This window comes from Moschus berezovskii, chromosome 12, assembly GCF_049115385.1.
Source record: "Moschus berezovskii isolate FMDL1 chromosome 12, NW_MosBer_1.0, whole genome shotgun sequence".
In the NCBI taxonomy this organism is placed as follows: domain Eukaryota; kingdom Metazoa; phylum Chordata; class Mammalia; order Artiodactyla; family Moschidae; genus Moschus; species Moschus berezovskii.
Genome location: NC_142471.1, coordinates 44,328,104 through 44,350,693, shown reverse-complemented (window position 1 = coordinate 44,350,693; position 22,590 = coordinate 44,328,104). Strand labels below are relative to the sequence as shown.

General features: G+C 44.7%; 1 protein-coding gene across 1 annotated transcript; it reads left to right on the top strand.

Moving 5' to 3' along the window:
- Positions 1-15,899: 15,899 nt before the first annotated feature.
- Positions 15,900-19,572, top strand: FAM170B (family with sequence similarity 170 member B). Its single transcript, XM_055425261.2, has 3 exons — positions 15,900-16,011; positions 17,307-18,071; positions 19,471-19,572. Exons 1-2 carry the CDS (start codon positions 15,900-15,902, stop codon positions 18,047-18,049), a joined length of 855 nt encoding a protein of 284 aa, XP_055281236.1. The 3' UTR covers positions 18,050-18,071; positions 19,471-19,572.
- The last annotated feature ends 3,018 nt before the right edge of the window (positions 19,573-22,590 follow it).

Genomic DNA, 22,590 nt, shown 5'->3' with positions numbered 1-22,590 from the left:
ATGTATGGGCGTTTGAATAAGTAAGTGAAAAACAGCCCTTTTCATCATCAAAATTTGGAAATAGCCTAGAGGAAAATAAACAAGCTAAACAGATGGAGATGAAAGTATCAGAGTTATTCTGATCTTCAAATGAGTCATGATAAGTTAATATCACTCTACGGGCTCTAGACTCCTGCTTGGTACTTGCCCCAGTCTAAGCAAGAGGTTAGTGTGGCTGGGGTTGGAGTGTCGGCAGCAAAGATGCAGAGGATGGATGGGTTTTGGATGGGGTTTAGTGGTAGGGGTCCCAGGGCTTGCAGACATAGATTTGGGTGTGGAGGAGAGTGACTCAGCCTCAGCCCCAGAGTTTGGTGCCATGGAGAAGGATGTGGAAGCCCCAGGGAGTGCTAACCTTGGGAAGGGTCTGCAGCAGCTCTCGGGTTTCTTGGGTCAGCTCTTGGCGAGCCAAAAGATGGGCTGCACTTGGAGAGAGAGTGGATCCCATGTTTCTATGGGAGTTCAAGCTTGTAAACTGGGGTTAAAAGCATACATGTCAGAGATTGTTCTAGAATGTGCTCTGAGATCCATGAGAAAAGCAGGGAAGAATCGGCCTGGAGGAGCTGTAGGGCTCTTTAACAGTGAGGTGGAGTGTACAGAGGGGTTGTTTAGACAGAGGGAAGCTGAGTTGAGCTGAAGATGCAAGCTGAGGGGCTGGTACCTGTGATATGAACCCTAGAAGGGCCAGGGCCAGCCTGTGCTCAGGGCCCACCCCCCTGACCGGTTCTCTTTTGAGTTGTCATAATCCCAGGGCTTGTCAGATAAATTAAGCATCCTTCAAAAATATGACTTTTCACATGGATGTTATCAATAGATGACAAAGAGGTCTCTCCCAGGCTGTGTGTGCAGAGTGCAGTGAAGTCACTCAGGCCTGGACATGAGGAGTTTATGAGTCAGCAAAAAGGGCAGACCATTTTGGAACCTGCTATGCCAATACCTGCTTCCCTTGTGGCTCAGCTGGTAAAGAATCCACCTGCAGTATAGGAGACCTGCTTCAATTCCTGGGTTGGGAAGATACCCTGGAGAAGGGAAAGGCTACCCACTCCAGTATTCTGGCCTGGAGAATTCCATGGACTGTGTAGTCCATGGAGTCACAAAGAGTCGGACACGACCGAGCGACTTTCGCTGGCTCTGGCGATGCCAATACCCAGGAGGATAAAAGACCAGGACGAAGAGAAGAAAGGGCAAAGCAATCGCTGTGCATGGGCGTAGGCCGCACAGGAGGAGGGTCAGGAAAAATCAGTTCCTGATGCACAGTGTCCTGACACACTGACGCAGTGTATCCTGCCAATTGTTTGTCTGGATATGTGAAGTCTATTTTCTCTTTCATGAAGCTAGTTTCACAAAGACAGTAAGTGAATATGTGAAATAGAAGTTCAGTGGCATGGAAAGATCCCAGAAGTCCTAGTGCTCATTTGTTAGGTGTTCTGGGAGGAACGAGCAAATAGAACAAAAACAAAGACATATCAAAAGAGAAAGAATAAAAGTGAGCAGAATTACAGAAAGGGACTAGACAACAGCTTAAAAGGAAGGATGCAGTGAGACATATGCAAAACCATCTACATACAACAGAACCAAAGGAAATGTGAGAACATCAGGAACAAAGAAAAGCAAATGACCCATAAGGTTTTGAGAGAAATTAGACTTTGTTGGTGGAACTGAATCAAAGAAGATAAAGAACCAATATCATCAAAATTCTCAGGGGATATGATCATGCACCATAATATTCTATACCTAAACAAACTATCATTCAAGTGAAAAGGAAAAAAAAAATACACAAAATCAGAAAACTTACTACTCCCAGAATTCTTTCTGGGAAAAAAAGAAAAGACCAGAAGATGGACTTCAGCAAAATGAAAAATGAATTTAAGAGGAATGTGTGAGATAAAAGAAGTGGCAGTGAGCAAAGAGACCAGAAAAATTCATATGTAAGTTTCAGTTCAGTTCAGTTCAGTCGCTCAGTCGTGTCCGACTCTCCGCGACCCCATGAATCACAGCACGCCAGGCCTCCCTGTTCATCACCAACTCCCGGAGTTCACTCAAACTCATGTCCATCGAGTCGGTGATGCCATCTAGCCATTTCATTCTCTGTCGTCCCCTTCTCCTCCCGCCCCCAACCTTTCCCAGCATCAGAGTCTTTTCCAGTGAGTCAACTCGTCGCATGAGGTGGCCAAAGTATTGTAGCTTCAGCTTTACAATCAGTCCTTCCAATGAACACCCAGGACTGATCTCCTTTACGATGGACTGGTTGGATCTCCTTGCAGTCCAAGGGACTCTCAAGAGTCTTCTCCAGCACCACAGTTCAAAAGCATCAATTCTTCGGCGATCAGCTTTCTTCACAGTCCAACTCTCACATCCATACATGACCACGGGAAAAACCATAGCCTTGACTAGACGGACCTTTGTTGGCAAAGTAATGTCTCTGCTTTTTAATATGCTATCTAGGTTGGCATAACTTTCCTTCTAAGAAGTAAGCGTCTTTTAATTTCATGGCTGCAATCAGCATATACAGTGCTCACATACCAACTATTATTTTTAAAAATTGTGGTGCCCTTATAATACATTAAAATCTCACATGATCTCAATGTGGGAGGTTGTGTGGGAGAAAGAGAAATGACAAGTATAAAAGCATTAAGTTGTTTAGGGACATAATATAGAATATTGATTAGCTCTCAATAATGATATTAGAAAAATACAGTATTGAATTTGCATAATGTAAATTCAGGAAGAACCCCTAGAATAAAAAAACAGTGGAGGGATAGAAAACATCTAAACAATTACAAGCCTTCAGTTCAGTCACTCAGTCGTGTCTGACTCTTTACCACCCCATGGACTGCAGCATACCAGGGCTCCCTGTCCATCATCAACTCCCAGAGTTTATTCAGACTCATGTCCATTGAGTCAGTGATGCCATCCAACCATCTCATCTTCTGTCGTCCCCTTCTTCTCCTGCCCTCAATCTTTCCCAGCATCAGGGTCTTTTCCAATGAGTCAGTTCTAAAGGAGAAAAAGAAGGAGCAGCAGGAGGAAAAGGAGGAGGGGAAGAGGAAGAATGAAAATTTTGCGTATATTCTTTTGGGAGAGACATAACAATTTCTCTGGGGCAGATAGAATTTTTATTCCTAAAACTGCAAAGCTTAGGTAGCATGACCAGTGTGAAAATGGCCTAAGTATTATGGATAATGATATTCTCCGCCCGTATTTTGAGAAGCCTGGTTTCCAAGATTGCTGGACCTAGATATTATAAGGAAATTACATCCCTCTCTGGCCTCCCCATTCTAGTTTGCACCTCAGACTTGGCTCCAGTGCCAGACGGCCATGGGCAAGAGTAAGGGAAATAAGTGCTGCTTCTGCCAGCCTGAGTGGGTGGCCTCCAGTGGTCTTGGGAAGTCCTCAGAGAGGGAAGCTGGTGGAATAAACTCTAAGACCACTTTATCCAAAAGGGAGCAACATGGTAAAAACAATTAGTAGAGGACAGGACAGCCATTGCCTGGTGCAGCAGAGGGTGGGGATGCTGTGAGGACAGCTGCAGGCACAGGCTGAGTCAGGCCGGGGGGTACCTGGCGGTGTCAGGCACAGCAGAATAAGCAAGAGGAGGGGCAAGGCGACACTGAAGTCTCTCCTCTAGTTTGGGAGGAGTAGCTCGCCTAGACGTAATGGCTGTTATTTCCCTCAGTTGGATGAACTGATATGGACTGGCCTTCAATCAGTATGGGAATCTCCAGAGTGACAACAGTCACATGACCCAGGCACTCTCAGCTGTCATGGTGACCATGCATTTCCTAATGGCTCAGCCCTGGAAAAGCCGTCAGTGGTGTAGAGGACCATGTGGGGGGTTTTATGCACCTCAATTGCAGGTTCTTCCCCTCCCAAGAAAGTCCGGGCAGAAGGGACTAACTTCATTTCCCCAGAAGGGGAGGTGAGCATAATGACAGGAAGGGAGTTTGCCCCTAAAAGAAAAAAAAGAGTTTTCCTATGTGAATGAAACTCCTCAGAGAGGAAATAATATCTAAAGAAGCTTTATCAGAAGCTGAGTCATGTAAAACCCTTAAAGTCCCCAGAAGGAAAAATGGGTGCCAGTCAAGATGGACATGACTTGACCTCAAGCAGGCTGGGATTGTCTCCTTTAATCAACTTCACTTCATTTGGAGGATGGCGATGACTCATCCAGGTGAGGAAAGAGCGGGGAGCAGGGGGAGGAGGAACAGGGGTGGTGACAGCAGGTGACTGACACCTGGGCCCTGCAGCTGGGGGATGGTCATGCTCTCAGACATCATTTGGTCCTGAGGGAACCCCTCCACCGTCTCCCCCCTGGGGAGGTTCCCAAGTCTTTGCTCTGAAAGCAATGAGAAGGAATAAAAGGTCAGATTTAGGCCAAGGACGAGGGAGAAAACTTCAGTGTAACTTCTAAGCTTCAGCTATCATTCATTAAATCAGTGAGCCATTTTGTCTTTCAAAGGGAAATATCTCTTCAAATTAATAATTTGCACTACTTCTAAGCATTTGCCCAGCATGATTGTAAAGAAATATTGTAAAGCTACCTTAGCCTTTATAAGATATGTATCATTACATGTTCATTACAAGATATGTATCATTTCAAGAAATGATACCAAGGCCAGGGCTCAGCTCTCTAAGGGGCTCAGATGTTCAGAGTTGGTGGATGGTGGTGGATGGAAGAGCTGTGGACTGGGGCAGGTGTCCAGAGGGGGCAATAAAGGACATGGCGAGAGCTCTGGAAGCACTCTGGCGGTCACTGAGGACCACCTGGCTTGCTGATGGGGAAAGCCTGCACTCTACAGAGGGACATGGGTCCTGGTTTGGATACCTGGTCCACAACTCAGGAGCTACTTGACCTTGGGCAAGTTGGATGGGCAAATGGCAGGAGTGGAGGGGGATGAGGGCTCGCCAGGACCATCACAGGGATAAAATAACATGATGAAATGCTTTGCTCTGTACCTGGCCTGTGGCTGGTGGTAGATAGATGTGGATTCTTTTCTGTATATGAACTTGGAGCTGAGAACACAGAATCTGGGTGGTGCTCCCTCCCATCCAGGCAACTGGAACAGCTAATTCCTGTCCCAAAGTGCCTGAAGTTCCATTTCCCCATGCTGGCTCCTTTGGGCAGTTTAGGGCTAGAGAGGCTGCCATGCCCTGCTCCAAGCCTGTCCCTGGTTCTCTGTCTTTCCTGAAGGCAGGAGCTTGCTTGCCCAGCTGGCTTTGATCAGCCTCTCACTGGGCCACTTTTCTGTCTTCATTTGTCCTTGTTTATGTTTCCTTGCAAACAAATGTCATGCCTTTCCCACGGGCTTCTCTCTAACCAGTTTATATTTTAACCCTGTGTAGACAGGGCCAGATGAGACAGAGGATGAGATGGTTGGATGGCATCACCGACTCGATGGACATGAGTTTAAGTGAGCTTCAGCAGTTGGTGATGGACAGGGCAGCCTGGTGTGCTGCAGTCTGTGGGGTCACAAAGGATCAAACATGACTGAGCAACTGAGCTGAACTGAACAGACACAGGGCCAGATTTCTGTTCTTTCAGTTCAGTTCAGTTCAGTTGCTCAGTCGTGTCCGACTCTTTGCGACCCCACGAATCACAGCACGCCAGGCCTCCCTGTTCATCACCAACTCCCGGAGTTCACTCAAACTCATGTCCACAGAGTCGGTGATGCCATCCAGCCATCTCATTCTCTGTCGTCCCCTTCTCCTCCCGCCCCCAACCTTTCCCAGCGTCAGAGTCTTTTCCAGTGAGTCAACTTGTCGCATGAGGTGGCCAAAGTATTGGAGTTTTAGCTTTAGCATCAGTCCTTCCAATGAACACCCAGGATTGATCTCCTTTAGAATGGACTGGTTGGATCTCCTAGCAGTACAGGGACTCTCAAGAGTCTTCTCCAACACCACAGTTCAAAAGCATCAATTCTTTGGTGATCAGCTTTCTTCACAGTCCAACTCTCACATCCATACATGACCATGGGAAAAACCATAGCCTTGACTAGACGGACCTTTACCCCAGTCCTATTTCCTGCACCCAGTGAGCCAAATGCTGCCTTCTGACATCTGTTCTCAGGTCCTGGGCTGAGGGACGTGTCTGTAGGACCTGATATGAAGCAAACTGGGGATGGATGGGCAGGATGCATGGAGTTTTACAAAATCTTGTGTTTATATGTGTATATATATGTATGTATTTTAAAAATTCAGTAGTATTTAAATAAAACTAGAGGTAATGGATTGCTTGGGCTTCCATGGTGGCTCAGTGGTAAAGAATCTGCCTGTTAATGCAGGAGACGTGGGTTCAATCCCTGGATTCGGAAGATTCCCCTAAAGAAGGAAATGGCAATACTTACTCTAGTGGGAAATCCCATGGACAGAGGAGCCCGTGGACTACAGATCATGGGATCACAAAGAGTCAGACACAACTTAGCAACTAAACAACAACAATTTTTTGCTTATTTTCTTACATGTTTAACGTACAAAAATTAAAAAAACAAGGATAAATAAAAGGATGGGGAACTCCTTTTCCAAAGATAAATGTTGCTCACTTTTTGGTGTTTATCATTCTCAACTTTACACATCTGAGCATATATATATATATATACACACACACACACGTACTAGGCTTCCATAACTGGGTTTCTATGGTACAGTGGACCCTTGAACAACACGGGTTTGAACTTTGCAAGTCCACATATATGTGGATTTTTTTCAATAGTAAGTATAACAGTAGGTTGAATCCCTGGATGAGGAACCTTGGATACTAGAGTTATATTCCTATTTCAACTGTGTAGAGGATGGGTGCCCCAACCACCAGAGTTGTTCAAAGGTCAGTTAATATGGTTGTACTTACTATATTGTGAACATATTTTCCCAAGTTTTTCATGAACAGCATGGCATCTCTTTGTTTAGTTATCCCATATTTTATTCAACCCAGGGTTTCTCAAACTCAAATCAGTCACACAGAGGATTTATTTAAACCCAGAGGGCTGGATGTACTGGGGTTGAACCCAAGAATCTACATTGCTAACAAATTCCCAGGATGCAACCCAATCAACTGAAATTCCTTTCCTGGGACATTGGTTGCTTCTGAATTTGTGAGTACAAATAGCACTGTATTGAAAATAGATCAGAAAAATCTTGGTATACTGTTAATTTCCTTAGAGAGAAATTTCTAGAAGTGAGATTGTTGAGACTGAGGGTATCACAGGTTTAAAGTTGTTGCTGCATATTACCAGAACATTATTTCAATTTATATTTCTACCAGAGTATGCCGGTCCTGGACTTTGTGTTTGTTTAATTTTTTTCTTTTTTTTTTAAGATAAAATGTATCCATCTGATCTAGTTAATCTATCTAGAAAGCTAGATTCCCCTCCCACAGACTGTGTGAACCCAGGAAACTGCACCAACTCCACAGAGGCTGTTTTTTCATCTGTTAATGGAGAAAGAATCCTCCTTTGATTACATTTCTAGATTGCTGTGAGAATCATAAAATGATGGTAGGATTGCGTCCCTTTCTACACTGTGACTCACTTGTAGATGGGAGGGTCTGAGCACTTCCCTGAAGAATTAAGAAGCAGCCCCTATTGTGGAAACTTCACCAAAGTTAGAATTACCAGGAGAAATTTGCCTAAAAGTCTTGTCTTCCCAGCCAGAACTGTGGACTCCATTAACTGCATGCAGGAGGCCCTAGTGGTGGGACAGTAATGTTTAACAACCTGTCCCTTCTCTGGGGTGGTAGTGGGACAAGCAGGAAAGACCTTGATTTTAGACTTTGCCAATTACCATAATGTAAATCCTCCCTCCAAGTCCTCTCACAAGCTACCAATGTGTCATGAAAGGTAGTAAAATAATTGGGAATTGATAAGTTTTGAATATTTGTTACTTTTGTGCATTGTATAATCTAATTATAAGTTGATATGATTCTGATTTTGATAAAAGCTCTTTCACAACTGACTTTCAAAATTCTTGAAAAATTTAACAATTGGCTTTCATAAGCCAGTCCTAGCTGGCCCCAGTTCACCACTGTCTTCCCCTCTTGACTGTAAACTCATTAAAAATGCAAGTCACTTTTCTATCTGTCTGGAAGAATAACACATGGTTATGCTGACTTCATTTTTTTACATCTGACTGTGGGCAAAACACTGGCAATCTGAATGATCTGGGTTCCAAACCTTTGACATTTATATATAAAATAGTCTAATGTTAGCCTTTGCAAGGACTGGGGTCTGGAGTCCTCCTAAGACGTTTGACTCTCGTGCATGGCTGCTAAGCTCCTCCTGCACACTCTGGTCATGTAGAGAGAAACCCAGCAATGTGGAGGAAGTAGGCTTTGTTTCCAGAACCTCAACAGTGAGGTCTTGAGAGATGGGTTTTTCAACTGCTGCCGTTCTTGCCTTTTAATTTCCTTTGTTTGGCTTTACCGTGATTAATTTAATTTGTTGTGGGTTGAGTGGTGAATCCTACAGTGTGACTGCTCCTTATCACATGCTTATGGACTGTCCTTTTCCAAAAAGCTGACTTGATTTGTATGTATATTGTGGTTCAAACGCCAGCTAGTCATACTCTTTTCACAAAGGCAGGTAACTAATATAAAAAATTATTTTGAGATCTCTACAGTGCCGTTTCACTGTCAAGCACCACCACCTGTGAATTTGTGCTGTATCAAAAGCTTATTGTGTTTTGCAGCTAATAAAGTAATAATATATTTACTGAGTTAACTTCAAGTTTTAGGGAATCATTTAAAAGCTATAAACCAAAATTTAAATAATATGCAGATGCTTTTAGTCTTCTCTTGTAAGTGATAAATAATTCACTTATGTTCCCTTCTGATCTTTAGCATATTTATTGAATTTCTGACAACCAGAGTGGACTTGGGACAGCGTTTGAGGAGAGCTGCCTGTCCCTTGTGATGTGAATTAATGCTGATCTCCTTCTCACCAATTCTGGCAGGGCTTATCTTTCCTCTCCAGGATTGGTGCCATACTGCCCAGGATGCTGGCTGGTTCAGGTGACAGGTGGTCAGGTGCATTGCTCACTACTTCCTGCCCATTATCTGTGCACTTGTGGGCGTGCCAACGCCTAGGGCTGTCTCCTTGACCCTGGGGCCCTCCACTTCACCCATCTGGACATGCTGATCACATGCAGCAGCCTGTCCATCACAGCAAAGCCAAGTGAGATTTCTCCTCGGAAGGCAAGTGTTGTTCAATAATTGAAAAGTCAAGCCATGTTAATAGAAAGAAGGGACAAAATCATGTCAATAGATACATAAAAAGCATTCTAAAAAAATCAACATCCTTTCATGATTAAAGCACTTGGTAAATTAGGATTTGGTGGCTCAGTGGTAAAGAATTCTCCTGCCAATGCAGGAGACGTGAATTTGATTCCTAAGTAAGACCACCTGGAGAGGAAAATGGCAACCTTCTCCAGTATCCTTGCCTGGGAAATCTAATTAGATAGTGGAGCCTGGCAGGCTATAGTCCATGGGATCACAAAGAGTCGGACACAATTTAGTGACTAAACAATGACAAATTAGGATTAGAAGGGAACTTCCTCAACATGAAAAAGACCATGTACAAAAACCAGCGACATTGTCAATAGTAAAAGATTTAATGCTTTCCCTGAAGATAAGGAACAAGACAAGGATGCCAACTTTCAATTCAACAGAATACTCAAGTTCTTGCCAGAACCATTAGGCAAGGGAAAGAAGTAAAAGACATCCAAATGGAAAAGGAAGAAGTAAACTATCTCTGTTTGTAGATAACATGATCTTATGTATTAAAACCCTAAAGAATCCACACCTCTGCAAAAAAATGTTTGAATAAGCAAATTCAACAAAACTGAATTTTAAAGTTGTATTTCTAACAGTAATGAACAATCCAAAAAAGACATTAAGAAAACGGATACACTTACACAGCATCCAAAAGAATAAAATACCTAGGAATTAATTTTAATCAAGGAAGGCAGGATTTGTACGTTGAAAACACATACATACAAACCCCACTGTGGAGGCGTTGCTGGAACCAGTCTCTGCACTGCAGGAGTGCAGCCAACAGCGGACTGATGTGGTTCATGGACTGCCTTACTTGCTGGCCCCTCAGTCTTGGCCTTGGGTTCCTTTCCTGGGAAATTTCCTGTTCTCAAGGAAAACACAGCCTGATCCAGCCTTTCTGGAAGTCCCCTCACCTTACTCCTTTACATTCCTGGAAGGCGTGGGACCACCTGCAAGGCTGTGGGTGGCAGGCTGGGGAGGTACAGTGGCTGTTTCCCCTGGGAAAGTAAGTCCATCATCAGCTTACAAAAAAGACACTGTTTCTGAATGACTGGGATAGGAAAAAGACAGTCTTAAGAGAGGAGTCTGCAATAGCCATTCTGATCGTGGGGATAAAAAGAAATCATCCCAGTTCTGCTCTGGTTGCAGATACCTTGGATGTGAGCTGAAGGCTGCACAGGAAGTCAGCCCAGTGCATTTAGAAACTGTGCTGTCTCACTGATGGTCTTTAGGGTCCTGGGATCTCCCCTTCTATGCAGAAGCCATGCTTCCAGAAAGTTCTCTCAGAATGAGTTAGCAGCTGATGTCCTCAGTGCTATATCTGAGGTGGCCTATGGCCAGCACATTTTAGACAGAGGGGAGGAAGACCCAGCCCTTTCCCCAGAGCTCTCCGTGTGGCTCTCTAAGAACCATCAAGGGGAGGGACCAGCAGCTGGGATCCCAGAGCTCCTGGGGACATGCGTGGCCTTCAGCTGGGATGTCCTTCCTCCCAGCTGAGGTCACCTTTTCAAAGGAAACACAATTTGGAAAGACATTTTTGAATCCCCAAAACTTGTTGAATCTTTGTAGTCTCATGGAGCCAGGGCTGGGGTGGGGCGGCTCTGGGCCAGGTTGGGGCTCTGGGGCACAGCCAGGGATGTGTCCGAGAGGCCCATAGGGGTGTCCCCCTCCCTGCTGCCTAATGACAGAGGAGTCCTAGGCTATTTGTGTGGGCGCCCTGAGGTTAAGGTCAAAACCCGGAGACAGCTCCAAACAAACCACGGAGAAGAAGCAGCCTGTTATTAAGTCTGAAGGAAAACAAAAGCAAAAGTCCCTTCCTCATTCACTTGGGGAGGCTGAGGGGGAACTCTTCGTATCACATTTCTCTGTGGCTGAGTTTTTCCTTACGTGGTCCACTGACTCACTTCTTTTTAAATAGTGACAAGAAGCAACAGAAAATGAACTCAAAAGATGATACTTCTCTACTCTGATCCTCAGCTTATCTTCTGGCACTTTCTCTGCAGAGTTAGCACAGGCTAAGGTCATAAACAATTCCTGGGAAATTGGCTTTCACTGGGATGAACTCCCAGTCTGGAGCCTGCCTTATACCTGGCAAGCAGCGACTAAAGCAACTCACCACTTCCCCGCCTCCCTCGGTGTTCAGTCTGACAATAGAAGATTTTTGAGAGGGGCAGTGACAAGGTGGCCCTAATTACTAGTACAAGAGAGGAGTGTTGTCCACTTAAAATGCTTTACACAGCGATCGGCTCAGCCTCAGAAATGTTGTGTCCTGTATATCAACCCGGGTAATGTCAGGCTCCTTGGTCAAGTGGACAGGCTATTTCTGGAGGCTCATTGGCTCCAGGATGAATGATCTGATTCTCCCTGCAGCCTAAATTGTGGCACAAGCCCATCTCTAGAGTTAAAAGTGAAGGGAAGCAAGAAGTGGCGTCTCTGTTTCCTGCTGGGGCTGTGGCTAGTTTGCTTCCTGTTAGTTTCTTCTCAGTGGAGAAAGAAAAGGGAGGAGGGCTGAGAAGAGGAGGTTTTGGAAGAAAAGTGGAGACTGGAAAATCCTCCAGGCCTTCTTGATGAGGTTTAAGACTCACATGTGATGTGTGAAATGAGTTGGCCAGGAGTCAGAGCTCAGAGAAAGTGCTGTGTTGGTCCTTCTGGGGTTTTGCACACTAACCCTGCCGGCTCCGGCAGTGGAGCATGAAGTTCTTGGCAAAGTTGGAGACCCAGCTGGAAAACTGCGGGGGCTGGGACATTAGGGGGCTGGGTGGGTCTGATCTGTTACCATCCTCCCCTTTCACTCCCCTCTCCCCATGCCCAGGAAGGGCAGGAACCCTGTATGGGTGGCCTCCGATAAGTATCTACTTGGAGCAGATGATGGGGCTTTGACAGAGAGCCTTCCCATGGCCAGTCGCTGCTCAGAGCCCATGTAAAAATGAAGGACAGTGGCACATTTTGGTGCAGCTTTGCTTTAAGCACACCGTTCCCCGCCCCTGCCCCGCCTTGCCCCCAGTAAGCAGACCAAGGGGAAGAGCATCGGGCAGCCTGGCAAAGAAGTCCTGCCTCTGGGCTTGAGGGGTCAACAGTCCATCCTCCTGTCTCCTACCTGTATATGGAGTCCCAACCTCCATCTGTAACATGTAGTTAAAAGTGTCTCGCTGGTAGGACTGTTAGGAGGGTTAGAAGGAACATACGTAGATTCTAGGGCAATAAAGGAACTGACCCAAGTACCTTTGGAAAATGGTGTTTTCAACTAGAAACTGAATGGCTAAATACAAAAGGAACTGTGTGTAAGCATTGTGCTCTAGGTGTTAAAGCAGCTTCCCAAGGGTTAACCTGAATGCTGGGGTTGAGCAAGTGTGAAAATAGATAGTGGGTGGTGGCAACCTTCCTCCCAAGTTGTGCTGGGGGTGCCACAGTGATCAGCTGGGTACACTGCAGTCCTGATGCTGCTCAGTGAGCCATCTCGCCAGAACACCCATAAACAGTGCATGGAAAACCAGTCTACTGAATTACTTTGGCTGAGTAACAAATCGTCCCAAAATTTAGTGTGTGAAGCTGCTCACAGTTTCTGAGGGTCAGAAATTCAGGCAGAAGATGGCTGAATTCAGAGGTGGTGGCTTTTCTCTGCCCTGAGAAGTCTGGGACCCCAGTTGGAAGATTCAAAGGCTGGAAGTCAGAATCATCTGATGGCACATTCATTCACACGTCTGGTGGCTGGCTGGGATTTTTGCCAGAACTGTTGGCTGGAACACCTTCGTGTGGCCTAGGCTTCCTTACAACGTGGCGGCTGGGTCCAGAGGAGCGTAGAGACAGACAGAGAGGACCCAGAGGGAGTGACGTTGTTTTCTACAACCTAGCAAAGTCTCCAAGCATCTCTCCTCTGCGTTCAGTTGCTGGAGGTTGTTACAAAGTCCACTCTGGTTCAGGAAGAGGGACTCTGTCTCTCAGTGGAGGACTGTCAACTTCACAGTGTAAGAAGAGCATGTGGGATGGGAGCACAGGTGTGGTCATGTGGGGAAAATACCTCCAGTCACCTATAGCTCCACCGAATCTTTTTCACTTTCCTTGAAGTCACCGCTGCTCCCACTGGGGTGTGATTGCTTCCTCTGTGCCTCTGCATTCATACACATTATAGGCTTGCTTAGGGTTTTGTGGGGAGGGGTTACATGTTTAGTTTTTACATATGTGGGATTCACTTATCTCTTGCTTTTTTCACTTGACATGAATTTACTTACTAATACATGTAGATCTCTTTACTGCAGTAGAGTATACCACAATTTGGTCATGGTGTAATTTATTTAACTACTTCTTTATGTTGATGGATCTTTGACAAGTTTCTTTTTATTTTCTATTAAGAATACTACTGTAATAAATATTTCCTTATGTGCTATTTTATGCACTTAGCACAAAATGTGAATGCTCCCCAGGAAGTGATGTTAATTGCTGAGTTGAAAGAGCCTGCTTTTCATTGTAATGGGTGCTGCCAAATTTCCCTTGAGAAAGGCAAGCCATGCACTTACAGGTAGAATATAAACATATTCATTTCATTTTGTTCCCACCAGCACTTAACAACTGTCAATCTTTTTAATTCTTGTTTGCCTTGTGGGTGAAAACAATATACTTATATAGCATGTGTTTTTAATTTGTCGTTTCCTTCCTAGAGTTAGGTTGAACATCTTTTCTTATGTTTATCAGCCATCTGCCCTTCTTCTCCTGGGGGTTGCTTATTCATTTCCTTTACTGAACTATTCATTTCAGTTTTACTAAAAAACAGAGAAGTGGAAACTGAAACAGTGAGTTTTTTGGGTTTTTTTAAAGCAATGAAATTAAAAAGATTCTCAATGCTCATGTTGACTGATGCATTCAAGTTTAGAAAAGCCACCCTATAATAATAAATGTTAATTTATATTTTCTTTCTAAATATTTTACATTCGAAAGTAACCCCAGAGTCGCATGAAATTAGTCTTAGTTGTTTTATATGAGGTAAGGCCAAAGTTGATTTTTTAAAAAGTGAATAAAAATGTTCAGCATCATTTATTGACTGAGTCTTTTTTTTCCCTCCTAGACCTTTATTTACTTTATCTCTTAAAAATTCAAATATTAATACATAACATGATCTTTTTCTGGACTACCTTTGTCTTCCATTGATCTGTTTAATTTTTGTGCTCTTACTGTTTATTTTTATGAGGCAAGTCTCTTGATTTATTAAGGGAGAAAGAATATACTTACAGTGTTTCCTTTTCCTGCCAGGGAGCTCTGAGTCTTTATAGGTGCAAGTGTGACTCTTCATCACTCAGTAAAGCTCTGTGGCATTTTCCTATGCATAGTGGCTTCTAGTTCTGAGAAGAGAATATTCCTAGGTGCTGTCTGTGCTGGGGGTGGTTGTGTTGCTTTGGGGATTATTTTCAACCAATCATCTTCTGAGCTGTTAAGAATTTGGGATCCAGAGGAACTGAGTTGGTGAGAATGAGCAGGCGTTGGGGGGATATAGGGAGACATGTTCTGGGGAAGTGTGCTCAGGACATCCTGGAGCAGAGAGAGATGGCAAGCTGGAAGAGGTGCCAGAGCGACCGAGCATGGAGTGAGGTCTGTGCAGCTGGAGAAGCAGGACGGGACTCAGAGTTGTGGGATGAGAACCAGCCTGGCTTGGGGCTGCAGGGATCTGAAGTACAGAGAGAGGGCAACCCCCCTAGACAGACTTGCCCTTGTCGGTCCATCCAAATACATGTCCGACATCTTCACCCACTATTTATTCATTAATTTGACAACAATCTCTGGAATCCTTGTGAATGTGTCAATGTATTCTACTAGATGCTGGAGATATGATGGGGGAAATGAATGAATGACGTCTCTCTCCTCATGGAGCTGACATTTAAGCAGCAGCAGATGAATGCTGGGAAGTGGTATGCCTGCACACTCACACGTCATAGAGTCTGAGGGGAATGGATTCCAGAGGGCTCTGACAGGAGTCGTTTCAGAGACTACGGAGGAGAGTGAAGCAGTGAGGAGGAGGCAGGATTTCGGCCACCTGCTGCTGCCACAGTTCAAGGTAGGCCCACTTTGATGATGGGTGATGATCGTATGTATGCGAGTGTGTGTGCGGTTAAGCGAACATGGTCTGAATTTGTGTGTGTGTGTGTATGTCTGAGTGTTTATGTGTGTTTGAATGTATGTGTGCCTGAGTGATTATGTGTGTCAGCATGAGTGCATGTGTGTTCACGTGTGTATAAGTGTCTGCATGTGTGTTTTTAGGCATTTGTGTCTCTGTGTATGTACATGTGTTTATATGTGTGTGTGTGTGTGTGTGTGTGTGCGTGCATGCTCACTTTATGTTTGTGTCTCTGATAATACACTAAGCAGGGAAGGTCCTGGAGGGAACGAGATCCTGATGGGGACCCTCTCCTGGCAGCCTGGCTGGGGCTCTTTCCTGGTCACGGGTCACAGAACAGACCATAGTCATTGATGAGGTCACAGAATAAAGCCAGGAGCCTAGTGACCACGGGTACCTAGCAGCCACTTGGACTGAGGCCAGCGGAGGCTTCAGCACTGGCGGAACCAACTCTCACCCAACAGCTGGAGCTCTGTGCCCCCGGGCACTGGGGTCATCATGAAGCACCACTTCACGGACCGTAGGGGAGAACAGTCACCCACGGACCAGTCCACCCTCAGCCTGGCCAGCCCAGAGTCCACGGAGGAGAGCGTAGAAGTGCACCGGACAGGTCGGCCGAAAGAAAGGGTGTGGCTGGTGTGTCCTTGAGAGGATGGAGTCCTGGAGGGGAAGGGGAAGGGAAGGCACCAGGCCACCCCTCAGTGTTGGCACCAAAGTCCTGTGTTGGCCATAAACATGGACCATGGGTTCACTGGGGCCGCTGTTGTGAATACACAAGGTGATTTCAGGAGGTATGAGGATGACATCCTAAAATGTTAGTCATATATTTTAACTTGCTTTGAAAAAACCAGAATTGATGTGTCAATTCTGTGATTTCAGCCGTGATATAAAAAGTTCCTTTTAATATGGATGAAAGTTCATCCGTAACATCATTTTGAAGTGACCATGTACCCAAGGGTCACATCATCTTGGGGCCAAGTAACTGGCACCAACTCTATCAATCATTTCAATGCTCTGTGCCTCAGTTTTCTAACTTTTAAAAAATCCGAACGATGCAATTTCTTAGGGTTTTTTGAATACTGAAAGTGTTAAAATATGACAAGCACTTAGCATTTATGTGGTGATGGGATCCAATGAGGGTTTCAAGGAAAGTGTGAGATTCCCCTGGAGGAAGATGAGACATGTCCCACAGATGCCAGGGGGAAGGCAGGGCTGACTGGTCTGGCCAAAGCACTCCCCCTGTCAGGCTTTATTGAGCTGTGATTCGCATGTACAAACCACATCAATATTGTGTACAATTTGAAGAATTTTGGCAGGTACACATTTGTTTAACCACTGTCAATACCATGACGCTGAATACGTTCATCACCCTCCAGAAGTTCTAGTGACCCTGTGCAGCCAGTTCCCCTGCAGCCCTCAGCTCCAGGTAACCCCTGTTCTGTTCTCTCTCCCTATAGTTTTACCTTTTCTAGAATGTCATCTAAATGGAATCAAATACTCTATGACCTTTTCACCCTAAGTGCTTTCATTTAGCAGAATACCTTAGGGACTCATCAATGTTTGGCATGCAACAGGAGTTCATTCTTTCTTATCAGTGAAGAAGACTGTGGTGTATGGATGGGTGTCCCACAATCTGTATCCAGGGGCTGGCCCTTTGGGGTTTAGTCAAGGGCTTAGATATCACATTCATACACTATTTGATCTTTGTCATCACATCCATAAGGCGCGGCTACATCTCTACATTTGATCCTTATCATCACCCCAAAAGGAAAGTATATCATCCTTAATTTATGGGGAAACAGGCACGGAAAGAAAAAGTACCTGCCTGGGGCCCCCAGAGCTTGCATCCTTTCAGAGACCTGAAGTAGGTTGTGGCACTGATGAAAATGTCCTTCCACTTCCCAGGGCCGGTGAAGAGAGAGCAGCTGTCTCCACGGCCAGGCCCAGCCGTTCCCCACGCGGAGAGCATCTACTTCTCGGGCAAGGGTCGGGGGATGTTGAGCTGGAGCAGCTCGCCATCATCCCAGTCATCCTCTGAGTACCAGTCCTACTCCCAGTACCAGTCCTGCTACTCCTGCACTTATGGGGACCAGGACGCTGCCCAGCAGAGCATGTGCGCCTTCTACACCCATGTGCAGACCGTGCAGGGTGTGGCCGTGGCCTGGGAGACTGACAGTGGTTTCGAGCCGGTCACCCGACAGCCCCGCATCCACGAAGCGGAGTTCATCAAGAGGCAGAGGCGGAAAGGCTCCTCCTTTGAGATGGCTTCCAATACGGACCTGCGCTGGGAACTGGAAGCCAGCAAGAACAACACCAGCTCAGAGTCAGAGGACACGGAGCCGCTGGCGCCCCTGGAATGCTGCCTGCAGGAGCTGCGGGACACCCCGGACTGGCTGGTCACCACCAACTACGGGCTGCGGTGCATGGCCTGCTGTCGGGTCTTCCCCACTCTGGAGGCACTGCTGGAGCACGCCCAGTATGGCATCCAAGAGGGCTTCAGCTGCCAGATCTTTTTCGAGGAGATGCTGGAGAGAAGGAGGGCCCGGGACCAAGTGCAGGAACAAGAGCCAGAGGAGGAGCAAGAGAGCGGTTCGGACAGCAGTAAATGTCCAAGGCCCCGTGTCAAGGTGCCTTCGTCACAGTCATAGTTGCAGAAGCATTGAGCCGGAGGTATGTGCCCTGCCCTGTCCTCACCTCCGGCACCTCAGTCGCTCCTTTCCCGGCCATCAGGACCAGAGCCACCAGGGCAGGGAGAAAGGATGAGGGCCGGGGAAGGAAGCGAGCGGGGCGTAGAGCTGGGAGGGCTGTGAGGACGTCGGGGAAGTCACCCTCATAAAGGGCACAGCATTTCAACCAGAATCCATTGCAAAATGTGAATCAAGCGTTTCTTACAGTGGGTGCAAGACCTGAAAGCCTGCAAGCTTGTGGCCACAAGGATTTCTATTTTTTTTGGCGGGTCAAGCAGGTCATGCATGACTCGCAGGAGAGACAACTACAAACGAACCTTCAGCCCTATTTTTTTCATTGTTAGGAACTCATCATAGGCCCTAATTCTATACCTTATTTTATTGGAATTAAACTTGAATAACCCAAAGTTTAAGGCAATGACTAGTGGAGTGAATCATGTTACTGGGTTGAACCCACAGGACATTGCACTGGCACAGACATCTTGAGAATGGCAGGTCCCCAGAGATAGAGATGGGGCTGGATAAGTCCTGCTGACCCTGAGCTCGGATATGTCAACTGTTTTAAAATACTGCTGCAAAATCTGCCTTTGCCCTTTCATGTATTCTTTTAAGAAAATACTTGGTGGCCCACTGTGTGTTTGGCATGCTGATGGGCAGGCACTCCAACTTGCATTGAGAGGTAGTTAGGATAGGCAATTGCAAAGGGAAGGGGAGGGCTCCCAGTGGAAGGCTCCCAAATTCATGCTGGTTGATAAAGAAAAAGAAAACTTTCCAAAGAGGTTGATGCTCACAAAGATTTGGAGGACAGGTAGAATTAGTGAGACCAGGAGTTTTCTTCAGATCAAAAAAACTAAGAAAGATGGTTTCTAGGAATGGGTGAGCCTTGTTAATAGTGAGAGCAAGTGGTATTGAGCTGAGACTAAAGCATTTCCTATCATTTGTACATGGAGATTGCGGATGGCTGTAGGAGAGCAGTGTTGGGGACTGAGGGGGGCAGAAGGCAGATGGGCATGGAGCAGTAGTGAACACACACACACACAAACATTGGGCACAAACATTAGACAGCTCTGCTAGCAAGTTTGTCTAAAAAGGAAAGCAATGGTAGTTTAGCTGGACAAAAGGAAACTGCAACAAGGCAAAGCTGGGGAGAGAGAAAGTTTATATGCTAGTGGGAATGATCCAGAGGAGAGGGGGAGGCAGAGAATGCAAGAAAAATGAGAAAAGAGGAGTCAAGTAAGCGAGAGGAGACTGGATCCTGACCAGATACAGAGACCAGCCCCTGAGAACAGTCCCTTCACGTCCTCTGTCACAGGCACATGGGCAGTTAGGTCAGGTAAGGCTTGGGAGCCAAAATGATGGAACTTAATTTTTTTTTCCTCTAGAAACTGCAAGGAGCTCTTGAGGAATTTTAAGCAAATCAGGTTGGCCTCCGTGAAAGATCTTTCTGGTGAGCAGGGTCAAGAATGGATGAGAGAACATCACTGGTGACAAGGGGTGCTGTTGAAGAGTTGGAGGCTCTCGTGTGAGTTCATGAGACTTAGGGGATAGGAATCGCAGGTTTGGGTAAGTGTTTGATGAGGGTGGTGAGAGGAAGTTGGAACTTGACTTCCAAGTTTTGTGCTTTCTCACCTGAGTGGTTGGTGAGTGTAGGTTCTATTTTGGAATATCAAAGGACAAGGTTTGCTGGGATGCCCATGAGCCCACTTTTGAATAAGCTCAGTCTGTGATAGAAACCTTTGGAAGGGAGCTAGTTGGAAGAATCTGGGGCTTGGAAGAATGTTAAATGAGATGGAGGTAGATTTGTGGTCATCTATGCATGTGTGGTTACTATGGTGCTTTATGTGGCTTAGTGTTAAATGCATTCTCTGCAGCTCCCCGTGCAACAGGAGCCATGGGATCATTTTGGAACAGATGTCAACCATGGAAATGATATCTCAGCACCATTTTCAAGATGTGGCAGGGGCACAGACTTTCTCAATTCACTTTGAAATAGGTTGGAGGATCCCCAGAAAGAAAAAAGGGATAAGACAATGTTTCAAACTTTGTCAAGCTCTTATCAGAAGAACTGCATGGTGTTGAGGGAGTCTAGTAGGCAGGTGGATTTCCCTGGTGGCTCAGCTGTAAAGAATCTACCAGCAATGCAGGATACCCAGGTTCAATCCCTGGATTGGGAAAATCCCCTGGAGGAGGGCATGGCAACCCACTCCAGTACTCTTGCTAGAGAATCCCATGGACAGAGGCACATGGTGGGCTGCAATCCATAGGGTCGCACAGAGCCGGACATGACTGAAGTGACTAAGCAGCAGCAGTAAGCAGGCAGAATCTAAGGACAATCTAGGAGGAGGAAGCTGAGCTAGAGTGAGCACTGGTGAGGAGGAGAACTTTGCTGTTTAGAAACTAGTTGCAAAGGAAATAAAATGAGGCATAGCATCTAAGCTCTGGAATTCCAGCCTTTAAAAGACAAGTGTATTTTTGTGTTAAACACGGATATTCTAAGGGCCAAACATTGTTCTGAACACATTACGAATATCAAGTCATATAATGCTCTCCACAATCCAGTGAGGTATAGGTCCTATGAAGTCTTGTCCTATAGGTGAGTAAGCTGAGACCTTGCCAAGGTCAAAAGGCTGGTGCACAGTGGGATCAGTTTTCATACTCAGGCAGCCTGGCTCCAGAGCCTGCACTCTAACCATCACATGGAAAAGCCAAATTTTAACATAAAGACAGATGCAAGGTATTTATAAAAGTAAACATGTCAACTCCACAGGCTGTATTTTCTTTGGATTAAATAGCAGCAGCTGGAGATCAGGGGAAAAATAATGGGTGTTCACGACAAATGAAAGATGACAAGAACCTTGGGGAAACAAATTTCTAACATGGGGGATAATTTTAGCTGACATGGATGAAGGAAGGATGGGACAGCATTTTTCTTAAGATAATGACTTATTTTTAAAACATATCTTAAACTCAGCTCAGGTAAGTATTCATTTGTGGTTTAAACTTATCATTTTGTAGCGACCTAGGACCTCCACCAAATAAGACAAGGATCAGGGTGAGTAAGGGGAACCTTTCCAGAGGATCGTGGGATCTCAAACGTTTTAGATCTTGAACCACTTTACACCCTTTATTTTCCCAGACTATAAAAAGAAATGGAAATTGTTTTATGAAATTTACAGAAATGTGATAACAAAACCTGACAAAGATGGTGCTGAAAGAGTGAATGATATATTGATCTCACTTAGAGACACAAAATGATATCAAATCAAATTTATAGTGTGAAAAGAACAATTCACCAAGACATGAGTTTGGGTCATCTCATGACTGTAAAGACAAAATTAAATCTAACAATACTTCATATGGAAAGAAGGATCTTATGATAGTCTCAGTAGATATTAAAAAGAAAAATATTAAAAAGCCCATATATTTATTGTCCATTGTTTTTCACCTATGGTGCCTAGATAATTCAACCGGGGAAAGAATAATCTTTTCAGCCGAAACAACTGAATAACCGTATGCAAAAGAGTGAAGTTGGTATGGTACCTCACACCATATATAAAAGTTAAAATAAAAAAGATCCAAATGTAAGACTTAAAACTATAAAATTCTTAGAGGAAAACAGAGGTGTAGATCTTCACAATCTTGGATTAAGCAGTGATTTCTCTTAGATATGACACCAAAAGCACAAATAAGCAAAAAATATATAAATTGGACTTCATGAAAGTTAAAATCTTTTGTGTTCATAAAATATTAAGAAAGTGAAAAGCAATCTACAAAATGGGAGAAATAGTTGTACATCACATATCTGATAAAGAGCTAGCATTATACAAAATATATAAAGAGTCTTATAACTCAATAAAAAAAACAAGCATCCCAGTTAAAAAATGGGAAAAATTTGAAAAACATTTTGTCAAAGGAGATATACAAATGACTAATAAACATATGAAAATATACTCAAATCATTAGTCTTTAGAGAAATGCAAACCAAAACTACAGTGACATGCCTATAATAAAAATAAAGATAAAGATATAATAAGAAGCATTGGTGAGGATGTGGAGAAATTGGAACCTCATACTTTGCTGGCAGGAATGTAAAATGATGCAGCCACTTCAGAAAATATTCTGGCAGTTCCTCAAAAAGTTAAAAATAAAGTTAGCATATGGCCCAGAGTTCTGATAATTGAAAACAAATGTCCACACAAAAACTTGTACATGAATATTCATAGCAACATTATTTCTAATACAAAAAAGTGAAAAATAACCATCTAGTGATGAATGGATAAACACAATTATACAACCATAAAAAGAATTCAGTACCAATCTACTCTACGACAGGGATGAACCTTGAAGATACTATTCTAAGTGAAAGAAACTAGACACAAAAGGCTACAAATGCATTGTTCTATTTATGTGAAATTTCCAAACAGGCAAATTTATAGTGATGGAAAGCTGTTTGATGACTGCTTGGGATTTAAGGGAAGAAGAGGAATGGGAAGTGATTGCTA

Bases quoted from the DNA above. Each gene is read 5' to 3' on its own strand.
- FAM170B (XM_055425261.2), top strand. From the start codon at position 15,900: ATGAAGCACCACTTCACGGACCGTAGGGGAGAACAGTCACCCACGGAC. The intron at 16,012-17,306 runs GTCGGCCGAAAG...TCCACTTCCCAG, and splicing joins CGTAGAAGTGCACCGGACAG to GGCCGGTGAAGAGAGAGCAG.